This window comes from Pristis pectinata, chromosome 15 (assembly GCF_009764475.1).
Source record: "Pristis pectinata isolate sPriPec2 chromosome 15, sPriPec2.1.pri, whole genome shotgun sequence".
NCBI classification, from domain to species: Eukaryota; Metazoa; Chordata; class Chondrichthyes; order Rhinopristiformes; family Pristidae; genus Pristis; species Pristis pectinata.
The window spans coordinates 13,947,445-13,970,513 of NC_067419.1; the positions used below are offsets into that span (position 1 = coordinate 13,947,445).

Below are 23,069 nucleotides of genomic sequence, written 5' to 3' on the forward strand. Positions count from 1 at the left end.
GCAGGAGGAAGAAAGGGGAGGACAACTGGACCCCTTCAGATTAAGAAGATTCAGAAGATTAAGCAAGGGAAAGAATATGATATCGTCACTGCAGCAGCAAAGGCGCGTTACTGCAGGTTATGCCCTCGTTGTTATAATGTTGTCTGGTTCCACCAGTCCACTATTTTGATAGGCAAAAGGCAGATCCTCACACTCTCCCAACACAAAACAGTTCTGAAAAAAAACAAGCATCACATTCACAACTTCCCATCACTCAGCAATTTGGGTCCCTCCATTCAACCCTAAGTTCCAAGATCATAATTTTGCTCTAATCCAGTTGTTATGTTTAGATTTGTTTGGTGGTGATGGTGGGGGAGAGTGGGGGAGGGACTGAAGGAGAGAAGGGAAGCGTAATGGGAGCAGAGAAATCTGTGTGGATGAAACACTGGGAGAAATAATATTGGACAATAAAGTCTTGCTGTCTTTCAAAAGAGCAAAGCAGATTTTTAACTTAGTTATAGCCTTTAGCAAAGGGGGAAGAACTGAGGCTCTACAGAAATTCGTGGAGACAGAAAGAAAAACGGGCTGCCTGCAAGTGTTGGAGGAGTCAAGGGCCTGATTTTGCATGGTGGTTATGTGGAGGACAGTCTTGCATGCTTTTGAATGGGGTCTTAAGTCAACAATGCAGCATGTCTGCAATATGAAGACAGGTTTTTAAGGCCGCACTTATCCATTATCATCACATACTTTGCCAGGGATATGGCTAGGCTAACTGAATATCCTCTCATAGCAGATGGAACAGTTTGACATCTGATGACCTGAAACAATGGTAATTGCTGGGTGGACATGATGATGTCTACAGTATGGTCATTGACACTTTAGTTGGTATTTACAGTTTGGATGTGGTTGATGCTGATCAAGCACTGCCACTGTAGATTCATAAGAGTTATGAAACAGCCCTTCGGCCCAACTTGTCCATGCTGACCAAGATATCTATCTATACTAATCCTGTTTGCTTGTGTTTGGCCCAAATTTCTCTAAACCTTTCCGATCCATGCACATTGTCCAAATGTCTTTTAAACATTGTTATTGTACCTGCCTCTACCACCTCCTCTGGCAGCTCATTCCCTATACTCACCACACTCTGTGTGGAGAAACTTGGTGCTCCAATCCCCTTTACATCTTTCCCCTCCCACCTAAAACCTATGCCCTCGAGTTTTAGACTCCGCTATCCTGGGAAAAAGACTGACTATCTACCCTATCTATGCCCGTCATAATTTTATAAACCTCTATAAGGTCACCCCACAGCCTCCTTTGCTTCAGGGAAAACAGTCCCAGCCTATCCAATCTGTCCTTATATCTCAAGCCCTCCAGTCCAGGCAACATTCCTGTGAATTTTTTCTTCACCATCTCTAATTTATTCACATACTTTCTATAGCTTGGCGACCAGAACTGCATACAATATTGCAATACTCCAAGTGCGGCCTAACCAACAATTTTTACAGTTGTAACATGATCTCCCAACTCCTAAACTCAATGCCTCAGTCGATGAGGGCAAACATACCAAGTGCCTTCTTCATCACTCTGTCCACCTGTGTCAGGGAACTATGTATTTGTATGTCAAAGTTTCACTGTTCAATAGCACTTCCCAGAGCCCTGCCATTCACTGTTTATGTCCTGGCCAGGTTTAACTTCCCAAGATGCATCACTTTACACTTATCTGAATTAAATTCCATCAGCCATGCCCTTGCCCACTTTCCCAGTTGATCTAGATCCTGTTGTAACCTTAAATAACCTTCTTCACTGTCCACTATACCACCAGTTTTGATGCCAATCGCAAACTTACTAATCATTCTCTTCCAAATCATTAATATATATGATGAACAATGACAGACCAGGCACCAATCCCAGCGGCATACCACTGGTCACAGGCCTCCAATCTGAAAAGCAACCCTCCACTACCAACCTTTGCCTCCTACCACCAAGCCAATTTTGTATCCACTTTACTATTTCTCTCTGGATCCCATGTATTCTAGACTTCTGGACAAGCCAATCATGCAGGACCTTGTCAAAGGCCACAAAGACAATGTTCATTGCCCTGCACTCGTCAATCTTCTTGGTCACTGCCTCAAGAAACTCAATCACATTTGCGAAACATGATCTCCCACAAACAAAGCCATGCTGACTATCCCTAATTCATCCTTGCCTTTCCAAATGCAAATAAATCTTGTCCCTTAGCAGCCTGGAGTTCCCTGGCTTGTCCTTGCAGCCCTTCTTAAATAAAGGCATAACATTAGCCATCCTACGGTCTTCCATTACTTCACCTGTGGCTAACGAAGATACAAAAATCTCTGCCAAGACCCCAGCAATTCCTTGCTTCCCATAACCATCCTAGGATACAACTGGTCAGGTCCTGGGAATTTATCCAGCTTTATGTTCTTCACCCTGATGATTACGATTATTCTCAATACTGGTGCCCTACAAGGCTATGTCCTCAGCCCCCTACTCTACTCCCTATATACTCAAGACTGTGGCCAGATTCTGCTCTAACTCCATCTACAAGTTTGCAAGTCATACCACCATAGTAGGCTGTATCTCAAATAACGATGAGTCAGACTACAGGAAGGAGATAGAGAGCTTCGTGACATGGTGTTGTGACAACAATCTTTCCCTCAAGGTCAGCAAAACAAAAGAGCTGGTCATTGACTTCAGGAAGGGGGGCAATGCACATGCACCTGTCAACATCAATGGTGCTGAGGTTGAGGGGATTGAAAGCTTCAAGTTCCTCGGAGTGAACATCATCCAATAGCCTGTCCTGGTCCAACCACGTAGACGCCATGGCCAAGAAAGTTCACCAGTGCCTCTACTTCCTCAGAAGGCTAAAGAAATTTGGCATGTCCCCTTTGACACTCACCAGCTTTTCTCGATGCACCATAGAAAGCATCCTATCTGGATGCATCACAGCTTGGTGTGGCAACTGCTCTGTCCAGGACCTCAAGAAACTGCAGAGAGTTGTGGACACAGCTCAGCACATCGTGGAAACCAGCCTCCCCTCCACGGACTTGATTTATACTTATCATTACCTCAGTAAAACAGTGAGCATAATCAAAGACCCCACCCACCCAGGACATTCTCTCTTCTCCCCTCTCTCATCAGGCAGAAGATACAAAAACTTGAAAGCATGCACCACCAGGCTCAAGGACAGCTTCTATCCTGCTGTTATAAGACTATTGAACAGTTCCCTGGTACAATAAGATGACTTCACGATCCACCTCATTATGACCTTGCACCTTATTATTGACCTGCACTGCACTTTCTCTGCAGCTGTGACACTTCACTCTGCATTCTGTATTGTTTTACCTTGTACTACCACAATGCACTGTGTAATGAATTAATCGGCATGCAAGACAAGTTTTTCACTGTACCTCGGTACAAGCGACAATAATAAACCAATTGAATTCAGTTCAGGACCACTAACACCTCCTCCTTTGAATGTCAATATGGTTCAGGGTGTCACTGTTCTCCTCCCTGAATTCAGCAGCTTCCATGACTTCTCCACAGTAAATACAGATAAGAAGTATTAATTTAAGACCTTGCCTGTCTCCCTTGGCTCCACAATTACGTTACCACACTGACCCTCAAGGGGACCTACTTTCTCCTTAGTTACCTTTTTGCTCAATATACTTAGAGAATTTTTTAGCATTCTCCTTTACCTTATTTGGATATCTCATGTCCCCTTTTTGCCCTCCTAATTTCCTTCTTAAGTGTATTCCTACATCCCTTATACTCCTTAAAGGACTTGCTTGATCCCAGTTGACTATACCTGATATTTGCCTACGCTTTCCTCTCATCAGAATGTTTCCATTAATATTGTTCCTAAAATGTTGATATATGAGGCATTTACATATTGTATTTCCACTGTTAAAATAGGTTTTAGAGCTTACTTTAATGCACAATGACAGCAGTTAGCATAACGCTATTACAGCACCAGCGACATGGGTTCAATTCCAGCCACTGTCTGTAAGGAGTTTATATGTTCTCCCCTTGTCTGCGTGGGTTTCCTCTGGGTGCTCGGGTTTCCTCCTACATTCCAAAGATGTATGGGTTAGGAAGTTGTGGGCATGCTATGTTGGCGCCGGAAGCGTAGCGACACTCGCGGTCTGCCCCCAGAGCACTCTACGCAAAAGATGCATTTCACTGTGTGTTTCGATGTACATGTGATTAATAAAAATATTTTAATCTTAACAATGCTCCTGTACCAAAGCAAGATCTGTGCATTGCTCCCAAAATACATGGATGTGAGGGTACCAGTTGGAGAAGACAGATCACCTCTGATGCATTTTGCATCACTGACACCCCATCTTTTCTTGAAAGCCCTCAGATATGACATTTCCTATTGGGCAATAAATTAGTGTTTCTAATGAATGTTAAAAAAAGCAGACACAGACTTCTTACTGTAGTTACTCATACAAATCCTAAGTGACAGCGGGAAAAAAAATGTGTAAGAGAAGGCTCCAGAAATAGCCTTAGAGCTGCTAACAGAATTTTCTTGTTATATTCTCTATCTGCGCTTTCTTCTGCAGCCAAACCACAGGAACCCAGAACACCCATTGTATACAAGCAGGATAGCACCTAAAGTTCTTCCTGATTAAAATTTGGAAAAGAGTAAGCAAGCTATCATTTCTGTCATTTTAAGATTTTATTGAAACTCTTGCCAATTTTGGGGTAAATTTCCAGCTTCTTAAAATTTCAGTAGAAATGCACAGTATCCACGGGCGATGCAGAAACCCAACCAAACCACTTCCAAGACCCTTTTGCAACTTAATGCACACCCTTGTCAGTCAGTTCATGAGGCAAAGTATTTTTAATTCACACCCTGCGTGTGGGCATTGCTGGCAATGCTAACAGTTACTGCTTGCCTATAATTGTACTTCAGAAGGTGGTCGTGAACAGAATTCTTGAATGGTTGCAGTTCTGTGTGGAGATGGTACTTTGGAGATTCTGGTAGGTAGGGAGTACCAGGATTTTGAACCATTTACATGTATCAAGTCTGGGTGTTTTGTGACTTATTGGTGTTATGCTTCCATCGTCCTTCTACAATTCAAGGCTTCACAGCACTGTTGAAAAAGATTCGGCCTGTTGCTGCAAATGTACTTTGTAAGTGGGATACTTCACCGACACAGTGCAACGGCATTGGAGACACTGAATGTGTAGGGTGGTGGATGGGAGATCAATCAAGTGGAAACTTTTTTCCCCCTGGTGGTGTTGAGCTTCTTCAGTGCTGTTGGAGCTATGCTCATCCAGAGAATAGTGCATCACACTCCTTCCTGGTGGTTTATGGAAAGTGGAAAGGCTTTGCATTGTCTAGAATTGAGTTCCTCATGCAGGACACTCATCCTCTGGTGTGCTTTTGTAATCTTGGTCATATGTAGCTGGTCCATTTGAGTTTCTAGAAAATAGTAGTCACCCCTTATCCAACTCCATGACATTGATGGTGGGGGTTTTCATGAAGATAATCCCAGTGTTTCCAGGTGACCCAAGGCTGAATGTTTTCCAACCCTTGCTGCCTTACATCATCTTACAATCTGCACACTCTGCAGTTCTCAGTGAATAGCTCCACTTCTGACTGAGTGATGGAGGGAAAATGTGAGGCAACTGAAAGTGGTTGGGTGTAGGACACTGCCTCAGGATCTCCTGTTGCATTGCCCCGGGGTTGAGGTGATTGGCCTCCCACAAACATAACTACTTTTTTTGCACCAGCTCTCAAATTTCCTAGCAGTTTCCATTAAATGTGATTTTGAGAGATCGTCTTGATGCTAAACTCGTGCAACAAGGGGTGTCACTCTTGTATCATTGCCAAGAATTCAACGTTTCTGTCTGTGTTTACATCAAGATCATAATGAAGCCTGTAACCAAGTAGTCTTTGCAAACCCCAAACTGAGCACCAGTCACCAGTGATTTACATATTACATTGGAGAGAATTGCATTAACTTCTGTGATGGTGAGAATCTCAAGAAAAGGCTGAGATGAATCATCCACTCGGCACTTCTGGCTTAAGAAGATTGCAAGCATGTCAGCCTTGTTTCTTGCACTTACAGGCTTGGCTATTCCATCATGAAGAATAGGAATTTTATGAAGTCTCTTGTCCTCTTCAGTTCTTTGATTGACCATTGCTATTCATGACTAGATATGCTAGAAGCAAGGATTTGATATGATATGCTGGTTGCAAGATGCACGTGGCTGTAACATGTGCATCTGGCATTCCTGCCTCCTGTTCCCAATGCATTGCAGGAACAAGCTGAAGTTTGCATGCTGTCACATCTGACTGCCCGCTCCACTGCTCGACTTGGTGCAGGGCCAGAGTTCAGTTATAATCAGCTGAGGGACTTGAGAAGCTTTGTATCTGTCTCCTCACCTTTACTTTAGCCATGACTGGCATGTGCAGCACAACCCCCATCTACTTGACTGGGTTTACCAACCTGGATTGGAAAAATTTGTGCAGATGTTTTTTTTCCTATTTTATTCAATATTAATGTTTTTTTCTTTAATTTTCATAACAAACAAGTTTTCTGCAATTCATTTACATTATAATTCTTTTATTTTTTTAAAATCTTTTCATATATCAACTGCTTTTAAGTATTGCTGATCATCTTGCACACTTAAGATCGGTTAAAAGGGCCTTTATCAGCAAGCTGTCAAAGGCTAGTGGGGCGGTCTGGGCCAGGACATAAAGATTCACCTGAAACCTAGGCACTGCTTTGCAGGATGACTGTGGTAGCTTGATAATACCCACAGGGCCACAGAAGGTTCACGTGGTTGTGGAAATAGTGTGGCATCTGAGCACAAGCACAATCCAGCCCATTGTAAGAGCCAGTCGATATGTCCCATGCTTACAATGGCCCTTTGCAAGTTGACTTGAGCCAAAGCAAAGGAAGCTACCAGAATGGAGAGGTGAAGCAATATATAATGCTGCTCTGTATGCAATGTTTCGATAATAAGGTTGAAATATAACGTGCTGCAATAATAGTGGAAGTGTGTAATAATTGATCAAAAATATCGTTTCTCTGTTTTTCTAATCTTTTGTGAAATATTGTAATATATGGAATGGTAGTGTGATTTTTCCATCCGACAGTTTTTTCTTGGCTAATAACTTGCTCCTCTCCCATCCCTTCCTTAAGATTTTGGTTCTCATTGTTTTGTGTGCAGTACAAAACAGTGATCCTATTGACATATTCACACTTCCTGTGAACAAAGGCATGATGTTATTCATGAAGTAAACATGGAAATAGTCCATCAAAGTGAAAAATAAATCCTTTCTAATGATAATCTCTTTGAACATTGTATGACCTTCTCTAATTGTTTTGATAGAGCAGGAACACTGTGCAATTTTGCTTTGCATCCACATGCCCAAAGCACTCAGTCAATATCCTGATTCAGATCAACCAGCTTTTTCTAGATTTGTTGATAGACCTGATACCATTGTTACTTGCATCACTCAGTAACCCCTTGAACCTTATGAAAACTCAACCTCACCGTCACCTTTACATGAACAAGCACCATAAAGTTACTCCAAATTATCTTTTATTCCGGAACAATTTGTTAATATGTACTACATTGAAAATGATTGTTGTCTACATGGACTGAAATCATGTTTCTCAATTTGCAGGTACCTTTATGCATTTGGGCAGAAGGTTTGGAAGAGGTGGAAGAAGCGATACTTTGTCCTTGTTCAGGTTACTTTGCTTTCTTATTCACTTTTTGAGGTGTGGGCATTGGTGGCAGGGCTGACATTTGCTGCTTATCTCTAGGGCATTTGGAGTATTTTGAGCAGTTTCGAGCCCCATGTCTAAGGATGGATTTTCTGTCATTGGAGAGGGTCCAGAGGAGGTTTACAAGAATGATCCTGGGAATGAAAGGGTTAATGTATGAGAAGCGTTTGATGGCTCTGGGCCTGTATTAGCTGGAGGTTAGAAGGATGAGAGGAGATCTCATTGAAACCTATCAAATATTGAAAGCCCTGGTTAGAGTAGATGTGGAGAGGATGTTTCCAGTAGTGGGAGACTCTATGGCCAGAGGGCACAGTCTCAGAATAGAAGGACGTTCCTTTAGAACAGCAATGAGGAAGAATTTCTTTAGCCAGAGGGTGGTGAATCTGTGGAATTCATTGCCACAGATGGCTGTGGAGGCCAAGTCATTAGGTATATTTAAAGCGGAGGTTGATGGGTTCCTGATTAGTAAGGTATCCAAAGGTTACGGGGAGAAGGCAGGAGAATGGGGTTGAGAGGGAAAAATAAATCAGCCATGATCGAATGGCGGAGCAGACTTGATGGGCCGAATGGCCGAAATCTGCCCCTATGTCTTATGGTCCAACTGCCCTGGAAGAAATTATGGTAAGCTGCTGTTCAGCTTAATTCATCTTTTCTTCCAAAGTTGTCACATGATTTTGCGATTATCTTTGACTTTGTGAAAGAGACGAGCCCATTAAGTATTTTTTCCATCAGATTCATGAACAGCAAAATAATTTCAACACAGCCACGAATATATCAGACGCTGCTAGCCCTGTTGACTGTTCCAGTGCTTTTTGTTTCTGTTCACTGGTGACACTGCCTCAAGGGGAAGAACGGGTTAGAGGAGAGACACTCGGCGCTGCATCTCTTAAAAATGTAAAAAGTAGAAGCAGGAGTACTCCAGTCAGCCCTCGTGCTTGCTCCACCAATAGATCATGACTGATCTTTTACTTCAGTCTCACGTTCTTGTACTTATCCCACAGGAATCTCACTTCCTTGGCATCCAGCTTCATGTTAGAAGTGAGGATCAGCTTGGATTAACTCTAGTATCTGAGGAATTAGCATTCAGTACCTCACAATAAAGTGATATGAGAAACACTATAAACCATCAGGAGGGAGTGGGAATTGTTTATTAAAAAGGATTACCTAGGTTCAGAATTTCCTAAAACATTTTTAAGTTTGGAAGAACTTAAAATCTGGAGTATTGAAGGTCTTTTCTGTAGCACCAGTGAACTACACCTTTGCATATAAACTCTGCCAGCCAGAGCATCTAGCCCAAGGAGATATATATGCACATGGTAATTATTCCGTCTAATTTTGCAAATGAGAAAATAGTCTTGTATTATTTTTGTGCCGTTTCCTGTTCTTAAGGGAGCTGGTATCCTTGAGGCTAAATTTGTTTTGCCTATTGTTTCAGGTTAGTCAATACACATTTGCTATGTGTAGCTACAGAGAAAAGAAGTCTGAGCCCCAGGAGTTAATGCAACTGGAAGGATACACAGTGGACTACACAGAGCCACAGCCAGGTATCGCTGTCAGAGGAAAAAAACAATTGACTAATTTGTGCTTGTGAATCAGAATGTTTTAATGCAATAGAAGGGGGTGGAATCCACTGGAGATTCTGCTTTCAGAAGTGTTTTTCTTGGTGTAAGAGGCATGTGGATCACAGTTGGTCTGTGCATTTTCTGTGGCAAAGTGCAAATTTGCTACCTTCAGCAGCTTCACACGTTTTGTTTGCTGCTGCTGTTTTTGGATCTGTTCAGTCACGTTCTGTACAACAAAGAAATACAAACGGTACATTTTGTGATGTTTCTAGTCAAAAGTGCCTATTGTTTTCATTTGTTCCAATAGCTAAAGTAGGTGGAGGGTGTGAAGAGGAGATGGGGAGCAGGGAGACAGTTGCTGTGTTACCATTAGTTGGACAGCTCTGTCAAAAAGTATAATAATGTAGTGGCCAATGACCAATGCTTCTAAAGTGGGGTCAAACCCCTTAATAAAAGATTCTCTGAGCTTTTGAGTATTGAATCAGTTGTTTAGCTGTGATTATATTGCCTAGTTTTAGCAGGTCTGTGCCATTGAGTGTAGAGTGGGTGAGGGGATAAAATGAATCAGTTTACTTACTTAACAAGAAAAAATGTAGTTCAGTTAATCAATTTTAGTAAGCTTAAGTCAACTTAAAACAGCTCATTATCAAAGGCTTAACAGAATGACAAAACAAGTAAAAACTACTCAAGAAATTTTAGCCTTTATATTGCGATGGAGAAAAACTTGCATTTATGTAACACCTTTCATAACAATTTTGTAAGACAGAACACTTGGCAGCCTATTTGTGCACAGCAGGCTCCTGCAAATAGCAAAGTGCTTGTGAGCAGTGATGTTGACAGTGGGGCAAAAAAATCACCTGGTCCTCTTCGAAGTAAGGGCATTGGATCTCTGATATTTATCTAAGAGAGAAGATTGGACTCCAGCATGACATCACCTCTGGCAGTGCAGCTCTTCCTTAGTGGTGCACTGAAGCATCAGCCTGGATTTTGATGTTAAAATTCCTGGATTGGGAGTTAAACACACAATCTTCTAACTCAACAAGCAGTGCTACCCAGTGAATAAAAGGCGCTGTTGAGCAATGAAATGCTTACTTGCAGTGAATGTGCTGAGGGTGTACAATGCACTAGACAGATTGTACTTAAAGAGCTATGTTGCTTTGAATTAAAAAGGATGCAGGAAATGGAAATTAAACAAATCCCAAGTCCAGAGGAATTGAAGGAGTTAACTTATTAAACAAGAACTGAATGTACAAAATTTAACCCATCACCTGATTATGGCATTTTACTTACAGGCCTAGATGGTGGTCGGGCATTCTTTAATGCAGTTAAAGAAGGTGACACAGTTGTGTATGCAAGTGACGATGAGCAGGATCGAGTGTTATGGGTTCAAGCTATGTACAGAGCTACAGGCCAGTCGTACAAACCCGTCCCTCCATCCCAGGTCCAGAAACTGAACGCTAAGGGAGGAAGTGCACAGCTACCAGATGTGCCTATCTCTCAGTTCTGTGAGTATGCCAGAAACAATTTAATTTCAGCTCTAATTTAGAATCAGCTTCGTTCACACTGTTTTCCAATCAGATGATACTTAGTGTCCAAAAGCAATGGATAATGAGACTCTGTTAATCTTTTCAACTACTGTAATGTGCTTACAATGTTAAAAGTTTCTATCTTTTAATCATGGTGTATTATATTTTTTGCTATTGGAAGGAATTTAAGCTTTTGCTAATTTAACAGCAAGTATGGATATTATAATGGGAGGACAGTGAAAGAGTTCTGAACAGATCCTGAATGAAGATTTAAAAGAACAGAAATCTGGTTGGAGAAATGTACTTTACCCTCAGTCTTCTCTTTGAACCTCAATTGTTATTAAAACAGTGCTTTTGTACTGTTTGATGGTTCACAGCACATTTCAAGCTGCATGTGTTTCCATTCTGAATCTACGTGCCTGTGATGCTGCAGCAAGCAAGTTTTTCTTTGGACCTGTACCTCACCATACTTGTGCATATGACAATAGTCGACTTGATTATCAAACACATAAGGCAAAGTTTGGTGCCCTGGTATTCAGAGAATAGTAACTCGGTAAATACTGTGGCATAGAAATTGAATTAAATAATACTGCAATTTTTTCAACTTTATGCAATTGAAATTTGACTTCACCTGACTGAACCACAGTTAACAATCAGTTCTGGGTTCTTCCATGTTACTCCAGAAATTTTGTCCAGGCACTTACCAAAGTGATTCACACTTGTACATCTAAGTGAGTGGCAGGGTGACGCAGCAGTTAGCTCTGCTGTAGGGACGCAGGTTCAATCCTGGCCTTGGGTGCTGTCTGTGTGGAATTTGCACCTTCCCCTCATGACTGTGTGGGTGCTCTGGTTTCCTCCAACGTAGAAAAAAATGACCTGATGAGTTAATTGGCGACCGTAACTTACCCCCAGTGTAGGTAAGAATCAAAACGAGGGAGTTGATAGGCTTGTGAGAATCAGGGTCTTAGGTCAAGTTGACAAGCAAGGTAAAGAACACAGGTGTTACAGGATGACAGGGGAATAGGACTGATGGGATTGCTCTGTTGGGAGCCCATAGACTGATGGGCTGAGTGGTCTTCTTCTGTGTCCTAACCTATAAGTAGGAGACCACAGTCCACCAGGACAATTAGGTTTTACAGTTGTAGTTGTTGGATTAAGATCTGTAAAGTAAGTCCTATAGTTGCCTTTGATCCTTCAGCCCAACTCTCTACGCAGCACCCACCCAACACCACAATCCCACTTTAGATCCCTTAACCATCCAATCCTACTAAGCCCAGGTCCCAAACCTTCAGTCACCTGGACAGTCCAGGGCTGTCAACACTCTGATCCCATGGGGCAGTGTCCCACTCTGCCAACCATTCCCCTCTTCCCAGCCACCTGATTGGCCAGCTCATCGTCAGTGACACCCTAGAGGCCTCCTTATGGGGGTGCTGATCTCCACCACAACCACTCCCCTCCAGAAACTTACCTGTTTACTGGCTGCAACCACAGGTCTGGTCCTTCGCAAAGAGCCCCCCTCTCCCCAACACAATCCTTGCAACGCATCCCCTCTACCACACCCACCCCAGATCTTTAACCTACTTATTAATGCAACCCAAGACCCTGATTCTCACAACCTCACCCTCAGTATCCAAATACCTCCCCAAGCTAGCCTTAGTCAGGATGTTCAGATGATGTAATCTCACTGCTTAGCGCAGCAGTTTCTAGTACTGTAGGATTTCCTCTTTTACTTATTTTCAGCAAAGTTGTAAATGTCATTATTAAGATATCATTGGATCTGTTTGCCACATAATGGGTGTAGGATTGTGCAAAAGAAAGGTCAAGAATACCTGATTTATATCCATGTTGACTTGTATCTCTGAACACACTCTGCATCCCTTATGTTCCACTCAAATTAGTGGGTTAAAGGGTAAATTAATGGGCATGTTGCCAACTGACCCACCCACTCTGTGTGTCAGCCATTGATGAAGTAGCAAGGTTGTCATGCAGTGATTTTACATGAAAACCTAGTGAAAATTTGAGTGTGCTCATGGTATTGGTTGCAAATTGCAGTTTGTGTTTGTTCCCTCTTGGTATATAACCATTCAGGACCAGCATCAAAAGAGAGATTGGGTAGCAGCTTGTCATGGACTAGCAGTGTTTATGGAACAGACTGGCATGTAACATTTTGAACCAAGCAAACTTAGACCATTTATCTAGTACAATGGTACTGCCATAAGGTCTTAACCTGTTTCCTTAAGATACGCCATTATCTTTTTCATCCATGTTCTGTGTATTTAGCTGAGAAGGAAAGGGTCTGGTATGTATAGGCTCTTTTACCAGCTGTGATTTTTTTCACTCCCTTGCACCCAGTCAGATAATATAATCCCAGGTCACTCATACCATAGTTACTACAAATTTAGAAAAAAAACTTGAAGCAATTAGTCTTGGTCACAGCACTAGTGCTAAGTGGTTTTCACATTTCTGCCAAAGGCTTGGTTCCAATTTTCCTATTTTAAATTCTTCTCCGGTGTAATGGAAATCCATAGACTAAGTACTTGTTCCACAAAATTATCTATTGTACACTACTGCTTCAAAAATCTGTTTACAAGTGTAAATATTCCTTTTAGAAAGTTAAATATACCTCTCACTTATTAAGAGAAGTTTCCCTTTTTCACAGGTGAAGAGATATCAAATCCAGCTTCTGTAAATAAACTCTCAATCAGACCACATACAAGGGAAATGATTCTCATCTGATAATCTGTATGCTCACCCTACAGAAGACTTGTAGGCTTCTGTCGATGAAATATAGCTTGTCCAGCAGGTTCAATGTCTGAGAAACAGAAATGGCTTCTACTAATTGACAAGAGTTGATGAAAGTTCTTGCTCATTGTCAGTCAACACACCGACTGTTAATACACCCCTTGTCATGAGATAAATGATTTCAGGGGCTTTCAGTGGTGGGAAGAGTTGAACTTAATCATTTTAAAATAAGCCAATGTCACTTAGAGGAGGGCAAAAATAGTGATGTGAGAAATGGGATAATTCACTAGTGCAGGGGAAGAGTGTGCTAATGTAACAACTTACTATGATAACAGAATTATGAATGAATTTATAATCTTGTTGCAGAGCATAACAAAGAGGTCTAGTCTTTGGAGGTGTTAAGGCAACTCTGGATGTACTGTAGTCAGATCTTGTATGGCATGTTGTGTCTTTTTTTGATACTGATGGTGGCCAAATGAAAATTAAAGTTCCATTGACCCGCATCTGAAAATCACCAAAGTGACCACAAAACTTTGTAATCAAACAAAAAGTTTGAAGACTTTTGTTGATCTACCAGAGATAGTCATGTTGCCTTCTGCTTCTGAATGTTTGCATGTTCCATATGTCTTGTATGATGTTGACATTGATGTAAACGGGTCTATGGTCTCCTGCCTGCCACAATATAAGGAAACATACTACATCTCCTGGCCCCACATGTGGGGCCTTTGCTTTAGGCTGCCCTTTGGCTGGACCGCTGCTGATCCTGGGCAAATTGATTACTGAGCATGTGCTGTTCAGTCACACCGCAAAATGGATTGGGGTGCTGTGGATGTCATCAGGTGCTGATTTAAATATTTAACTTAGCTATACATTTGCTTCAAGCTGCCTCCTGGGTCTCTGATAGCAGAGATCTTGGCAGAATGCTGATGACTAATCAATAGCAGGATCGGGTGGTAAGTATTAACCTGAGATTTTCAAGGCTTTGTTGCCTTGTTTCTGCTGATGATGAGACCAGAATATCTTATATCGAATGTGATAAGTTGCATCTTTGTAAAAGCTTTATGTTTATCTCTGTGTGTCTAGTGCTGTGACTCGGTAAATATGCTGTATTTATTTTATCTGTGTTTCACCTCCCTCCTTTTCCAGAACTTTTCATCAGCTGTCGGTATGTCTGTGCATCAAAAATGTCATGTTAATCCACTGGTATTGCAGAATTGTATATTGGTTCAGTTTATAAACAATTTAATTATATTTTCTAATTGTTTAAACTCAGCTAAAAATAATTCAATTGTTGGTCTTTCCAGTCATAATGATTTTTTTATATCTGTACAATGATGTCACACCAAATCATTCAAATTCCAAGACGCATTTGAGGTTGTTTGAATTGTTGACATAATTGTAGCAGTATTTTTCTATGTAAGAACTTCAAAATGCATGTGTGTGCTGGTGTGCGCGAATGTGTGTGTTTTTTTGTGTGCGTGCTTGCGTGTGTGCGTGTGTGTGTGTGCGCACGCGCGCATGTGCGCACGTGTGAGCATTGTTTTACCCAACCATCGTCAGTGGCTCAGTGACTAACTCAATAATTGTTTTGGTGTTTCTCTTTCTGTCTGTTATGTTCAAAGGGGCCATGCCACTCAATAAGGGAGTCCTAGGCTGCTTTACTTCCAGATGAGCTCAGCAAAAGCCCACATCAAACACTTCTGCTACATCACTGCCTTATTATCAACTGTGATGTTTATTTTGAATGATATTGTATTCATATAATGTGTGGGGTTTAATCTTAGATTTTTCTTAAAGCAATATAAAATAATGACTTTTATGGTACCAGTCACAAATTAGCAGCTGGACGTCATTGTAGCAGGCTGCTCATTGTGACAACCTCTGTCCAAGGACTTGCCAAAATGTTCTGCCAAATACTTCAAACTGGCATCAAAGGCCTTTAATTAGTTGAATCACGTTTGATCGGCACAGCCCTATGTTTATCTACTGTTGATTTGTTTCACCTCAATATGCTTTATTCTTCTTGCTTTGCTAACATGTAGCCGGAGCCAAGGGTAAGTGCTAGGTGTGAGCTGCCAACTGTTTCTATCTCTCACTCTCTCTCTCTCTGTCTCTCTCACTATCTCTCTGATGGGCTCTGTGAGCTAACATTGCAGGCTCATGTTAACATCTTGCTTTACCACTGTCTGTTAAACACTGCATGCTCCTTCACATGTCTTCATGCTGTGGCTCTCTGCCTCATCACATTTGTGATTTTAACTCACTCATGCAGCAACTAGTTTGCAACTTAATCCCTTGATAGTGTTTTTACTCAAAGACACCAATATTTATGTATCAGTTTGGAAAATCTTGTTCTTGTTTAGTGTTTTCAATGCCATGCAATTTCTAGAGAAATTGTCCAATTATCATCCTGTAGATGTAGCCAATTCCAGGCTAAATAAATCATGCTTCCTGTAAAATTCCAACAATATTAATAGAAGATAGAAACATAGAAAACCTAGAACACATACAGGCCCTTTGGCCCACAAAGTTGTGCCAAACATGTCCCTACCTTAAGTACCTTAAGATAGCTTAAGTATTTTTGTTTGTTCCTTCCTTAAATAAAATAGGTACTTAGTAATACTTATGAGTGAATTTGTAATCAAATGCTCAGGCATCTTGATATATTAATTCATTTCACCAGATAAGGGGACCTAATATGACTTGGGAGAATGATTCAGCATTTCTAGTATGCAATAATTGTGTAATAGAATCCCACCTGAACTATACTGAAAACTTCTGAATCATGAAAGTTTGAAATAAAGCAGGTGGGACAATGGAAATAGAGTATCCCTGAAATAATAGGGGCTTTCTTAATGTTTACGTGCATCTTGAAAGTCCCTTGAATCCAGATTACTGCAATATGACTCATTGTGTAGTTAAAGGATATTGAAGTCAAGGTGTCCAAAGGGATACAAAGTTGTTTGGACAGTTTCTTCTAAAAACTAACATAGTTATGATGGACCAAATGACTTTCTTTTGTATTTTAATTACCTGTGGTCTGGATTTAGTCAAATAACATTGCCAACACTCTGATATCATTTGATCAACTGCTATACCTATTTAAAAAAAGCACATATCAACCAAAAATTCAATTGATGACAATTCAAAGTCAAGTGAAAATATGTGATTCATATTTTTGACTTTCCTCAAATTTCCATTAAATCTCCAAATGGCCTCATGTCTAAGGATGAAAGTCCAAATGTGTATCCCTGTCAAGTTTTAGCAAGCATTCAGTTAACTTTGACTAGTTAAGGTGACTTGATTACAAGTAAACAAATTAGCATTCGTAAAGCTGACAATAGAGGGTATTAACTTGCTGCTTTAAATGTGTATTTCGTGTAGGAATTGCCAAACTATGCGCTTAACTCTTTCACTGGCATAGCCCTGTATTCGAGGTGCCTCCTTGATAGATATTGTACATCATCTGCTTCGCTTGCTACCTCTCATCTTTGTTCAGTGGCTGAACTTTTACACCAGGGCTATTCATGTACTAATGTAAGAATTAAATGAATTAGAGGGTCTATGGACCCACAATTGAAATTAAATCCCTTGAAAATTAATAATTAAGGAGACTAAACTGTGCCTTTTTGTAAAATGCTGGGGTAGCTGATGTCACAAAAACATTACAATTTTTGCAAATTCCACTTATAATTAATGGAGAAATTACAGAGTCTGAAGTTGTTTTTTTCAGAAATTGCTACAGAAATATTGACTTAAACTTCGACTTAGTTTCACACACAGAACATCTGACTGAAATTCTGACATGGAGTTTAAGTCAACCTGTATGCAAGCCTCCTGATTATTCAGTCTTTAAAATGAACACGAAAAATTGGGAGAGCCACAAAATGCAACACCCAACCTTCTGCTTTAGTTATTACAATTTTCCCTCCCTGTCTGCAAATCCCAGCCACGTTCACAGATTGAGAATAGATAAGACTGAGAGGCGTCCACTTTCAATTGAAATCACAAACTGTTCCATGTTCTATTGAAACCAAGAAATGAGAATTTCTTCTCTCACTAATCCAGTGATATAAATTGGTAAATTGGTTTATTATTGTCACATGTACCATGGTACTGTGAAAAACTTTGTTTTTTGTTCAGATCATTTCATCATATCAGTACATCGAGGGAGCACAAGGGAGAAGCAATAACAGAATACAGAATAAAGTATCACAGTTACAGCTTAGAGTCATAGAATTTAGATCTTAAAATGATTATAATGGAAGTAATGAGTAGATCTGCAGGGAGCAGCTTATATGAGTTGCCCCACTCCAACGCCAAGTGGATCTTGGAAGTAGGATAAAGTGGGCTCCAAGGTTTTCAGACAATTATTCTAGTGAAGAATTCCTGAACCCAATTAGAATAGGTTTATTTTCTAACTTGAAAACTGAAATGGAGGATGTCATTGGAAACATCCTTGCCATGTACTCACACTTCTAGCAAGGATCCCTTTAAGCTGGGCCCTTCCTCTCTCCATTTTAGTCTGGGGGAAACCCTGCCGCAACTGACTCCAACTGATCGGGCTAAACCATTATCGCTGGCTGCACTCAGAGAGTTTCTAAGTCTTACCAGGCAGTGAGGTGTAGGTACAAGCTTTCATTAACCCACTTGGTTGAAAATAAAAGCATTTGTCCTATAGAAATAATATTATAATAATATTCAGAGGAGAGTGCCACATGGAGTACTGCTGATGGAGTTAAATATACTTGCCTTCTCTTACACTCTTGAGAAATTAAAAACATGAGAATCAGAAGTTGGAGTAGACCATATAACATTGAGAAAGATTGACCATGATCATCCTGAATGATGGAGCAAGCTCAATGGGCTGAATGGCCTACAGTCTGATCTTCTATGCTTCTCTGTTACACCTTTCATTGATTTTGTGCATGGATGCCCAAGTCTCTCTGACACCAACACCTTTTAATCATTCATCATTTAAAAAATAATCTGCCTTTGTCGTTTTTTTACCAAAGTGGATGACCTCATGTTATATTCAATCTGTCATGTCCTCGCCCATTCACTCAGCTTGTTTGTATTCTCCTGAAGCATCTCTGCATCCTCCTATCAGCCCTCACTGACCTGGTTTGATTCATTATCAAACCTGTATATATTACACTTGGTCCCGTCATCCATGTCATGTACATATGTCATGAACAGGGGGGACCCTAGTACTGACCCCTGTGACATTCCCTTTCAAAAATCCACCACGACTCTGCCCGAATCTATTGTTATTTTCTAAATGGACAACCACCATTTTCTTCATAAATGCTTACAGCATTTTCCCAAGACCTTTCATCGAGGATAACAGGGTCTGTAGTTCCCTGTTTTCTCTCTCCTGCCTTTCTTATATTATGTACTAAGTATTGTTGAGTGCTGATTTGGTTTGTTGCCAATTGATCACTCAGGGATCCATCTTCATGGTCATTCCCGGTAATTCATGGGACTGGGAAGGGTCATGATGGTGCATAAGGCCAGTCCAGAAAACATACACCACTGTCTCACCATAATCCTAAGATTGCTTCCCTCACCTAATATCAATCCACCACCATCACCCTCTTCCACTGTGCTCCCACTCTCCCAGCCTACTTCTATCGCCTTCCAACTGCCATTTGACCTATCCATACCATATGTTCAAGATTATCAGTGTAAGGTCATTGGCCTAGAAATTCTGTTGTGCAGCACGTCAGTTATGTAAACTGCACAAGACAATCACATGAGAAGACCCAACATATGGCACTCAATGCATGCTTTCTGGTCTGCTTCCAGATATTGCTTCCAGTTCCAAGTGCGCATGATGCACTAATGCATAGAGGCACCCACAAGTGTGCAGAGGCATCTTGCCCGAGTACTGTATCCTCAGCATTCATGTGCAGACATATGGCCTGCAGACGCTGCAGACCACTTGCACATAAGCATGCCCCACCCCTAATCCCTGTACCCAGTTACGAACCCAACCACTCTAACTGATGCTTGATCTTCTCCCTGCCCCCATCACTCTCCCAGGGGCGACCCGTTTCCATTGATGATGAAGCAAATGAAAGAAAGGCCTTTGAACAAGTTAAAAATCCAACAAAAGAAAACAGAGAATACTGAGAATACAGGTCGGGCAGCTTCTAAGGAGAAAGAAAAATAGTTAATGTTTCAGGCTGATGATCTTCCATTGGGAGTTCTGAGGAAATGTTATCAACCAAAAATGTTTATCTTATGTTTCTCTCCAGAGATGCTGCCTGGCTTGCTGAGTATTTCCAGCATACTTTTTTTTATTCAGATTCTAAGTACTTTGCTGCTGGATTAGATCTGTTTGGTGCCTTGGGCCTCATGTAGATTATAATTTTACACCAGTTAGCCTGTTGCACACCACCTACTGAGTGGGCTATTCCAAGTGCCAGAAAATTTCTGGGCCATTATTTCTGATCTGTTCATCTTTTTTTTAGTGTTTGAGTCCATTGCAATATTGCAGGGTTTATGAACAAACTCAACAAGTGATTAAAGTATAGTTTGTTTATATCCCTTCTGATTTTGACAATACTCAGTCTTGCCTTCACGCGCCATTCCTCACACCTGGAACTCCTACCCCCAAACTCCAAGCTGCAAATAATGTAATACTGCAGAACTATGGGCAGCATTTCCTCTGATTTATTGTTTTGTTGTATAAGGATTACATTAATCTATTCATTTGAACATTGAGAACAATTACCATACAGAGATAATGTGTTGTTAAGAATTGCTTAATAACTACCTGAGTAAATTGCATGAAGGAAAATCCAGCTGAGAGAACTGGATGCCTCTGTTTGGACACCATCTAATTTCCATTCCTTCAAATGAATGGGTGGAAATTGGGCAGTCTCCAGCGTGGTATGTAGTTCTTCCCCCAACCCCACCCACATCTCACTGCCTTGCTTGTGCATCGGTCTGATGCTTTGTACCCAAGCTTAGTACAAGAACAATATGTCCTCTGATTTGCCAAGGCTTGTAATACACTTCAGCTCTTGGCTATGATAACCCACATGCTGACAGTTCTTGTCAGAGTACTGTGGTCTGATAACCCAAGATTCTTTGATGTATTTAGTACGTCACAAAAGAATTGTTCAAATCTACCAAACTTTGTAGCATATTGAAAATTACAGTGGAGCCATTATCCAGTTGAGATTTGTTGCTGTGGTGTTCCCTTAAGTACTGCTAATTCCATCTGCGCTGGGAGATTGGTGGGGTGACGCTGGTGTTGGAGCTGCAGTGTCTTCGATCAACAGCAGTTTGCTGGTGCCCATACAATCTATCTTTATTTTTAATCAAATCTTTGCAGACAAAATTCCCATGTAGAAGTTAGTTGTTAAAGTATGGAAAAGCAGGAGCAACTAGAAATATGTTAAGGAAAGGGCTAACCAGAATCAAACACATTAAAATTTTCACCCTCCTTTTCTTGAAAGATCCATCTCCATGTCAGAGGGGAACATTGAACACACAGCAGACCATTTCAGGCCATTTGCTTGGCTTCAAGTGTGTCCTTGTTTGTTAGTTTAAATCAGCAAAGTCTAAGACAGAGAATCAAACAAGCACAGCTTGTGTTTTCACTGAATCATCCTCATACCTGAAATCCTATTAAGCCCTGCTGTTAATGCCGTCAGGAGCTTTTACATGCTACATCCACCTTTGAGAAATCTGTCACATAGATTTGACTCTTGCTTTGATGCTGCAAAGCTGAGTAGGATAGATTATTTTGTCAGTCCTTTCAAACATGTGGCACTGTGGATCCTTCAGATTGTATTACACATGTCCTCCATCCTCCCTCATTGCTGAATGTTAGACTTGACATGGATCAATATGATCTGAGGCTAAATTTCTGAAAGTGACTGAATATGTTAACATCACATCTGCAGATCAATAATGAGTTTTATCACAAAATTTGCTGTTTCTGGGTTTATCTATAATCTTTTGTCTCCATTTCTGAAGAATATTTTGTGACAAGCAGTTCAGTGCACTTTCATCAAGCAATTATCGAGGAATTCAAACTCACCAAAGCAGCACAAGTACATTAAGGATTATACATTTTTAATAATGAACATAAATTGACCTACTTTGGTATTAAAGGAAGAAGTCAACTCAGCAGTGAAAGAAAAAAAATCAATTCAAAGCTGATCACAAATTGCCTTATGCTAGGATAGATCCAATAAGAGATGAGTTTCTTGGAAATAGCTTTCCCTTTTAAGCAGCAGTGGAATGCTTTTCCTTCTTTATAAATTGGTTGACAGCTAAAGCGCATTTGAAGTGTGGACAAATAGGTAATGCCAATCAGAGCAATTATTGTGATTCACTTTTTTGATAAACCCGCAGGGGCTGAAAGCACCCGAAACTATATCTTCAAAAGGCACAAAATCAATGGAAGTGTGTGAAGGAACAGCGACGATGGGCAGCTGCAGGTTAAAGGGATATTGTTGGTTGGAACTGTTATATAGAAATGAAAGGCAATTAAAAGGATTGAAGGCAAACTAAAACAAGTTATTTTGGAAATAAAAGTACATGGGCAAGAGATGTCCTGAATTTATTATTTTGTAGTTATCAACTAAATAATAATCTTGCCAGAGGCCATTACTTGAAGATTGTTACATAGTTTGGAGAAACTAAAAAGAAATGATATTTTCCAAAAACAAAATGTTAAAAATGCAAATCACTCGTTGTTATATTACTACCTAATCCCAGCCTCATTCTCCAACTAATCTAGCAGGTTCAGGCAATTCATGGATTTTAGTGATGATTAGTTGTGTTTTATTCATCAGGGGCAAACCAGAACTGTATTTATGTTCCTAAGTTATCCCCACAGAGAAAATAGAAACAGAGCCTCCAACTAAATTGAAGACCACATCCGTACGTGTGGAGGTTGGCATTCCTAGTTATGTTGCTGCAGCACGTTCTAGGTATTTGGCCATATGTATGAAGATTAGTATTGTATGTTACAGGCATTTAAAGCCTAGTGAAAACTAGCTCCATAAGTACTTACTATTTCAATAGTCAATGTACCAGAGGATTAGTTAGTTATATAGTCTCTACAACATGCTTGTGTATTTTCCCATAAATGATTAAGTCAAAGTTATTTGTCCAATTCATACAGACCTTTACTTTCCTGAGAATGTTGAAGGAGCCTCTTTTACCATTCATATTCCCACAGACATTTTACAGGAATATCAGCAGAGAGTTAGAGTAAAAAGACATCTGATTCAGGCAATTGGTATAATCTGTGGAAATGAACAGCATGGAGGTTCTTCATCCGGTAGACTGAAGGACCCTGACTATAGAGTGCAAACCTTGAAATATAAATTACATTTAAATCATTGCAGAGGAATCAACACAAAGACATAGGGATAAAAAAAACAAATAAAGGATTTTTTAAGAAAATCATAATTATTTTCCTCTGAGGGGACAAGACTCTGCCCTTGTAAAATTGAGTTTTCAGG

General features: G+C 40.5%; 1 protein-coding gene across 7 annotated transcripts in view; it reads left to right on the forward strand.

The window, feature by feature from the left end:
* Positions 1–23,069, forward strand: part of cadps2 (Ca++-dependent secretion activator 2) — a 537,859-nt gene that overhangs the window by 335,447 nt on the left and 179,343 nt on the right. For all 7 annotated transcript variants that reach the window (XM_052030087.1, XM_052030089.1, XM_052030090.1 and 4 more), the window contains exons 9-11: positions 7,646–7,712; positions 9,184–9,292; positions 10,603–10,815. In XM_052030087.1, the coding sequence (XP_051886047.1) occupies positions 7,646–7,712; positions 9,184–9,292; positions 10,603–10,815 (389 nt within the window). The remainder of the gene's footprint in view (positions 1–7,645; positions 7,713–9,183; positions 9,293–10,602; positions 10,816–23,069) is intronic.